General features: G+C 46.8%; 1 protein-coding gene across 1 annotated transcript; it reads right to left on the bottom strand.

The window, feature by feature from the left end:
* Positions 1–476: 476 nt before the first annotated feature.
* On the bottom strand, positions 477–4,188 carry GHSR (growth hormone secretagogue receptor). The gene is made up of 2 exons (XM_070403781.1): positions 3,387–4,188; positions 477–862 (listed from the first exon to the last, which is right to left on the bottom strand). Exons 1-2 carry the CDS (start codon positions 4,186–4,188, stop codon positions 477–479), a joined length of 1,188 nt encoding a protein of 395 aa, XP_070259882.1.
* Positions 4,189–7,942: the final 3,754 nt, after the last annotated feature.

The following is a 7,942-nucleotide window of genomic DNA, read 5'->3' as shown; positions in this document are numbered from 1 at the left end:
AAATTAAAGTGCACTGTAAATGTAAAACACCAGATTTCAAAGACTTTGCATTAAAAAATTATTCTTAATAATGTTTTTATTGATTGCTTCAGTATCTTGCATTATATTTCTCTTGGACAGCACTGATCTGGAGCGGTATGAAAATTACTAGTTTTAAAAATTCACGTTTTAAATTTTTAATTTCATTCTTTTAATCAAATTTTTATCATTATGAAAAAGTAAATCAGATTTAGTATTTATCCAGCAAGAATTACCCTAATTGCCCTCTCTGCACCTTCTCCTTTCTCCAAATTGCCAAGCCCTTGCTAGCACCAACGGCAAAATGCAAAATCACAGGTAGTGAATATGCAGAAATCCTGTAGGAGAGCACGGATGAGCGTGCAATCAAATTAAACCTCTCACACACTACAAACTCTATCTTTTCTTCCCTCCCAACTGTTTCCAGACCTATCTCTCCCCCATTCCAAAGTTAACCTTCAACTTCCTCCCAAGTTCTGCTGTGCTATGGTTTCCAGTGCAGAATAGTAAGCGATGACTCTGCTCAGCGATGTGTTTGGTCTTGTATGAATACTAGATTCTGTCCAGGCCCGAGAGCTTTCATCCTTCAGGGTGGAGAGCTTCCTCTGGGAGAAAGGTTCAAATCCCAAAAGTTTGAACACTGCCACCCGGTACTTCTTGGACATGATGTTGTACAGAATGGGATTGATGGCGGCGCTGAGGTAGAAGAGGACAAAGGACACAAGGTTGCAGTATTGGCTGATCTGAGCAATCTCCAGGGAGCCAGGCTCGAAAGACTTGGAAAATAAGTATCGTCCTACGTGGAAGGGCAGCCAGCAGAGGATGAAAGCAAACACCACGACAGCTAAAAGAACAATGGGAGAGTGAGCATCAGTTCCAGAAATGTCACAGCACATCACGTTTCACTTGGAAGACAGTTTTGTTTTGATTATATGTGGTGTGACCAGTGACTTCAGAGAGCCATTATGTTCTCCCCTTTCTCATTGCTACATTCTCACCAGGATTGAGTCTGTCTGGATCAATAGTTCAACCCTTTTTACTGCGCTTCCCAGTCTTTTCTATATAACAACTTTTTGAGCGATTTTGTGATTGGATGTATATATTGACTCAATTGACTAGACCATTTATTCACAGTAATCCACCATTTTACATGTGTCTGACACAACTAAGCACATGTGAGTAAAGGTGTTGAACTCAACAATAACTGTCTGTCAGGGTTCCCTGAGGAATGGATTTCTCTGATGTGATATAGATTCATTAAATTAAAATCTCTAGTCAGGAGACCAGGACACCTGTGTGTTTTTCTGTTCTTTATAAAGTTTCACAGAAGACAGAATATGCAGTCCAGATTGAGAACCACTGAGATGGATGATTCTTTGTCACCTACAATAGACATAAGTGTGGTACAAAAGCCCATAAAACCAACTAACAATAATTATCAGCCAATCAGGTCTTCATTTTGCCCATTTTTTCAAGACCTCTGCATTTCTAGATTAAGTTTTTAAAATTCTGAAATCAGAGGAAGATTAACAAGATATTTTAGCCCTTGTAGTACTTTAGTGATGCCCTTCAAATTGTCAAGGCAAAAGAAAATTAACATTGGTGTTGGTTCACTAATGAGGATAATTAATGGCTTAAAAATAAAATCGGAGAAAATGATTAAAGTTATTCTCAAAACTACGTTGCGTAGTAGCAACTGATTGCCACAGTAGCCACGTGAATATGAGAGGCCCCTGGAGGGCACTAGTAGGTTTACAATCTACTAGTCATATTGTGAGAATCACCGGTCTAGACAATGACAATTTGGGGCATTCTTTGAATAAACAATCACTTTAATATACAGGATTCCAAGAATTGTAAAATTACAAATGCAAATCATCTTGGAATGGCTTATAAGTGTATTAAATATGCAAATACAGGAGTGGGCAAAATTAGGTTACAGTTGTGAGCAGGTGAAACAGTTTATTCTTGTATGGTAATTTACTAATTATTGTATTATTTTCCATGCAAGAATAAACTCTCTTTTGCATACACACAAATGTAAACTCCATATTGACGGTAATGTCCAAATCATAAAGGGTGCAGACTCTAGTTCTAGAAAAGCAAGTAGAATTAATATTTTGCTTGGATGTGAAGACATTCTGTATTACTTCTCTTGTACCAAATACATATACTTAAAGAGTTGAATTCACACAGTACATACTCGGCAGACTAGTTGGGACACTAACTACAAACATTCCCTGAAGGACCATTTGGGGAATGATGTGAATAAATTAAAAACAAAATTATATAGTTAATGGATTAAAAATTAGGGACCATTTGCAGAAGGCAGCTGTCGGCTTCCAAAAAGTCTCCCTTTCTCATCCTGGAAGCCGGCCCATCCTAGGTTATCCTTGGTTATGGTAGGCTGTTCTACCTGGAAAGACAGGTAATCATGGAAAGAAATGGAGACGCCAGCATTGATTTGTCACTGACTTCCTCACAACGCTGTACAAACAGCAGCAGGGTAAACAGAACTGATTCGATTATTTGATCGGAAAAAAATGCTGGGCATAAAGCAAATCACAACATTGAAGGAAAAATGAATCATCTCTGACAGAATCATCCAAATTGACCAGATCTTTGGTTAAATTTACCACTGAATACTTCCTAGATTTACTGACTGCTTTCCTTAGTGTAACTTAGATATCCACAAATTCTTCTTGAGGCAGGAAGCTTAACCTCGCCTTTTACATCCACAGACCACAATATATTTTTATAAAACATCTCAGTTTTGAAGCAGTTTCTGGGCTGATATAAAACTCATTTTAGGGAAATACATGGGCACTGCATGTTTCCATGAAAGAGAGAAAGGAAAGCGGGGAAGAAAGAGACACAAAGAGATAGAGACCTAAAAAGAGTCAAGACTGTGGCAAAGTGTGGAGGGGGGAGACGGGGGGAGAGAGGGAGGAAGAGAGAGAGAGAGAGAGAGAGAGAGAGAGAGAGAGAGAGAGAGAGAGGAGAGAAGGCGGTAGGGATGGAGAAACAGATATATAAAAACAAGAGTAAAAAAGTTTTTTTAAAAAATCCTAGAGAGAGACAGGGACATGCACACAGGACAGAAAATGTAGGAGCCCAAAGGGAGCGCTCAAAGCAGAAACAGGAGAGAAAGAATCACTGAGAGACTCCCAGGGAGACAGAGACGGAGAGAATCAGGAGAGAAGTAGAGAGACAGGAGAGAGAGGTAGAGAGAGAAAAAGAGAGAGATGTAGAGAAACAGGAGAGAGAGGTAGAGAGAGAACAGGAGAGAGAGGTAGAGACTCGGGGAGAAGGGAGGAAGCTCGGGAGAGGAGGGGCCGGGAGAGAGTGGAGGTTGCGCTGAGACCCACCGAGCATCTTCACTGTTTGCTTGTGGTTCTGGTCCCGAAGCGAGGTGGCCACGGCCTCGCCGCGCCGCCGGCGCCACAGCTTCCTGCCGATGAGGCTGTAGAGCACGGTGAGGCAGAAGACGGGCAGGAAGAAGAAGACGCTGGACACCCACACCATGACGGTGAGCAGCCCCGAGCTCACGGCGAACTCGGTGGCGCGGCACTCGTTGGTGTCCCGCGGGTCGGTGCCGTTCTCGTGCTCCACGCCCACCAGCACGAAGATGGGCCCGGCGCTGCAGAAGGCCACGGCCCAGATGACCAGGATGACCAGCTTCACGCGGCCCTTGGTCACCACCACCTTGGCCCGCAGCGGGAAGCAGATGGCGAAGTAGCGCTCGACGCTCAGCGCCGTGATGGTGAGCACCGTGGCGTAGGTGCAGCTCTCGCTGACGAACTGGAAGAGTTTGCAGAGCAGGTCGCCGAAGTTCCAGGGCCGGTACTGCCAGAGGCGCACGAGGTCGAGGGGCATGCAGAGGAAGATGAGCAGGTCGGAGAAGGCCATGCTGGACAGGTAGAGGTTGGTGGTGGTGCGCAGCTCGCGGAAGCGCGACACCACCAGCATGGTGAGCAGGTTGCCCGCGATGCCCACCACGAAGAGCGCCACGCAGGTGGCCGTCACGCCCGCCAGCAGCGGCGCGGGGAAGAGCGGCAGCAGCGCGTCCGCCAGCGAGTCGTTGTCGGGGGGCGCGTCCCAGCCCAGGTCCGGCAGCGTGAGGTTGGGGCCCGGCTCCTCCGGCTCCTCGGTCCGCGTCGCGTTCCACATGCTGCCGGCTCCGCTCGCCTGGCTCCGGGGGGAGGCGGCGCTGAGCGGGACCCGCTGGTCCGGGAGGAGGTCGCCGCGGGCGCGAGAGAGGGCGCGGGCGGAGCGGGCGCGCAGGGAGGCAGCTGGGGGAGGACGGAGAGGACAGTGAGAAGCAGGAGCCCAGGGAGAAGGTGACATTGAGAGCTGGGGCGGGGAGGAGTGGGGAAAGGGAGGCTAGGACTCACACACACGCACACACACACACGCACACACACACACGCACACGCACACGTGGTGAGAACAGTGACCCACCGCTCTTTCCGGAGTCTCCCCTTTCCTCCATTCCCTGCCCCACAGTCTCTCTCCCAGCCCAGCATTTGGCCGACCGACCTCCACACACGTACCTGTCACCGGGGCAGCCCCGTCAGCCCAGCCTGGCCTTCGCCTTCTCTCTCCAGCTGCATCTCGCACCTCCCCAAGCGTCCGGATGCGGGGACTTCGGAGACCCCGCGCTGCGAAACGGGAGAGCGAGGGGCAACCGCCCCAGCATTGGGCGCTGCCTGGCTAACGTGGCGCGGAGGGCTGGTCACACCAGGGTAGGGGCAGGGACGGCGGGGGCGGCGGGGACAGTGCCTACAGTAGCCGAGACCCGAGTCCTCCGTCGCCAAGGGGTAGAATTGGCTCTGGACCCGGTGGGGAGAAGCGAGCGTGCCCAACTGAACTTGGAAGATGGGGGTAGGGAGTCAAAAAAGAGGGACCTAGTGGTAGTGTTCCGACCGGAGAGGGGACCGGTGCGCACCTGGGAAGAGCATCACGTAGTCCCAGAGGCGAAACAGGCTCAGAGACGCGTGGCCACTGGTTCAAGGTCGCACAGCGAGTTGGGCACTCTGAGACTAGACTTGGATTGAGCGCGAAGGGGCAAGATGTGTGCCTAACTGTTCTGAATCCCAGTCCGTGGTACAGTCCTCCAACTGGGCGGTGGGAGGGGAAAGGCTGTGTAGATTACCTTTGTCTGATGCAAACCTCGGGAGAGGAGGAGGGGCGAAAGGAAAGGAGCCGGTGGGAGGAAGGTGAAGCCAGCTATGGGGCGGAGCGGAGGCTGGACCGCTGACACGTCGAGGGTAGCAGTAAACATTTTTTGAGGCATGATTGAGGGAGATCAGTCATTGGGTAGCTGTGCTCACCTGGGCAAAGTTATCAGCCTTTTTAAGTTTTTAGGATGTTGTGAGGATAAATACAAGCTGAGTTGCTGTTATTAGGGTTGCTGTTGAGGGGCAGGAGCTGCGCCCTGTGGGAATGGGTTGGAGGCCCCCCTACTCGCGAGGTGACTCCCCTGAATGCAGGCTGTGGCCCCCTGCCCAGAACCAGGAGTCAACCTTTGAAGACTTGTGGCTGGAGGCTGCAGGCGAGCTCACCAACCCACCATGGCTCTTTCAGCCGGCCAACCTGGGGGCACCCCGGGAGAGTGTTCAGCACCGCGGCCAGCGACCGACTACCGCATGGCACGGCTCTAAGGAGCCAGGGTTCCGCAGTTCTCTTCTTTCTTTTGCGCTTCAGCCCCTGAGTTCTGCTCTAGGAAGAAGCCCCTGGGTTCCTCCCAAGCACAAACCCATGCGTAAATCGTCTTCGCTGACTTCATTGATCCACAGTCACCTGTCCCCGCCTAATGGGAGTCCACTCACTGTGTATAAACGGTGGCATTACACATGCCTTTGACAGATGGTTTCCATAATCTCTACCACCTAAATTGTTAATGCTTTAAAAATCCACGAAGTCCTAAGGCTGGAAGTATGCACACGTACATGGAAGATTCCACACCTACTGCGACACTGCAAGAGGGAGTTTTTTGCTTTTGTTTTCATGGTGTGTGTGTGTGTGTGTGTGTGTGTGTGTGTGTGTGTGTTTATTGATTTCTGTGAGAGGAAGAGGGAGGGAGAGAGAGAAGCATCAATGATGAGAGAATCATTAATCGGCTGCCTCCTGCACTTCCCTACTGGAGATTGAGCCCACAACCCCGGCATGTGCCTTGACCCAGAATCTAACTGTGACCTCCTGGTTCTTAGATGGACACTCAACCACCGAGCCAGGATGGCTGGGTTGCAGGAGAGAGGTTTGATACAAGCGTCCTACTGGAGAACATGATACATAGCCCTGGTGAGTTACAGATGCTGGACCAAATTAACTTTAAGGGAAAGTTAATTTCAAACTGCTATTTAAAAAAAAGATTACAACTAAGTCAAGCCACCTGTTACTAACAAGTTTAAAAAGTCAATACTTTGATTTCAATATTTCCCACCCCACTTTAGCAATAGATGCATATGTGCAGACAGATCTGTAGGGGGAGAAAACGGACTGAGGTAAAGAAAATTACTGCAAAAAGCTGTTGTTTATGAGTATGAAAAATATGGTGGGATAAACTTGTAGTCTACTTACAGCCAAAACAATTGCTGATAGATATGGGAAAACTATTTTAAAAACATATTGTGATAAAAATGTGATGTTGTCTAAAATAGCCAGCTATTTAACTGCATTCAATAATTTTCTAAAATATAGACAAATCTGGCCCAGCCATCTGGCTTAGTAGTTGAGCAGTGATCTATGAACCAGGAGGTCACAGTCAGGGCACATGCCTGGTTTGCGGGCTCAATCCTGAATGTGGTGTGCAGAAGGCAGCCATTCAATGATTCTCATCATTGATGTTTCTATCTCTCTCTCCCTTCCTCTCTGAAATCAATAAAAATATATTTTAAAAAATATAATAAAATATAGACAAATTTGTATTGTGTGATGAAGAAGAAATGGGATACTATTGAAATTTATTCATTCACAACTCAATAGTATACAGTATATAAAACTGTCTATAAGAGTGTGCTTTGTAGTTGGGATAACAAAATAAATAAAACCCAGACAGGTCCTATATTTATAAACTTACAGTCCAGAGGGAAAAATGCAGTTAAACAAGCAATTCCAGTACAGTATGAGGCATGCACAGTAAGTGCTGTTGAAATATGGAGAAACAATGAACTACATAGAAGTTTCAGGGAAGGCTTCTTAGAGGAAATGTCATTTGAGCGTTGAGTTCTGTGAGATGAAGCAAACATGCTAATTGTTCAGACAAGGTGCACAAAAAAAGCACATTGGAGTAAAAGAACCCAGCATGTCCTGTCCTTTGAATGGTGTAAGGAGTGTTATTATGGATTCATGGATTTTTAATATAGTCAATGCATACCAATGAATTATGGTTATTTTTTTTCTTTTTGATGTTCCACTTGTCCTATCTTTGGCCAATGGGATCTCCTTCTAGCTGGATCCAGAAAGTTTTGACATGACTCACTTGGACTTTGAGAATTTATTTGCTTTGTGTCACAATAAGGTGGCGCTAGCTTGCCTTGTAAATTCTCTACTCTAGACAGCAATCATTTCTCCAAGAATCCTTAGTATCTTGCAGTGAAGAATGGCATTCAGAGAAGTAAATTTGGGCAAGAGGGGTGCTAATTGTCACTGGAGCATGGTGGGCTAGATCCTGTGGACAAAGCTAGAATATATGTTCTTTTTTAAATCATGAGATGATGTTGATACAATTGATGGATCAAAAACACCTTTAGTGTAGTCAAAATTAACATCACCAATGTGACCCTCTGGGAAGGACACAATGTCACTTGTGTGGTATCCCAGTTAGGAATGTACAACTTCAATGTAATCACAAGAAAATATCAGACAAACTCATAATAAGGAATATTCTAGTTGAAAAATTTTCCAAAAATATCAATGTTAT

This window comes from Myotis yumanensis, unplaced genomic scaffold, assembly GCF_028538775.1.
Source record: "Myotis yumanensis isolate MYYU_CA2020_CCGP unplaced genomic scaffold, mMyoYum1.0.hap1 SCAF_2, whole genome shotgun sequence".
Lineage (NCBI taxonomy): Eukaryota > Metazoa > Chordata > Mammalia > Chiroptera > Vespertilionidae > Myotis > Myotis yumanensis.
Note: the sequence above shows the minus strand (reverse complement) of the source record. Positions and strands in the feature narration are given on the sequence as shown.

What these genes read in the sequence shown, in the direction of transcription:
- GHSR (XM_070403781.1), bottom strand. Translation starts at nt 4,188, where the DNA reads ATGTGGAACGCGACGCGGACCGAGGAGCCGGAGGAGCCGGGCCCCAAC. An exon ending in GCAAACAGTGAAGATGCTCG is followed by an intron (nt 863 to 3,386) that starts GTGGGTCTCAGC and finishes TTGTTCTTTTAG; the next exon opens with CTGTCGTGGTGTTTGCTTTC.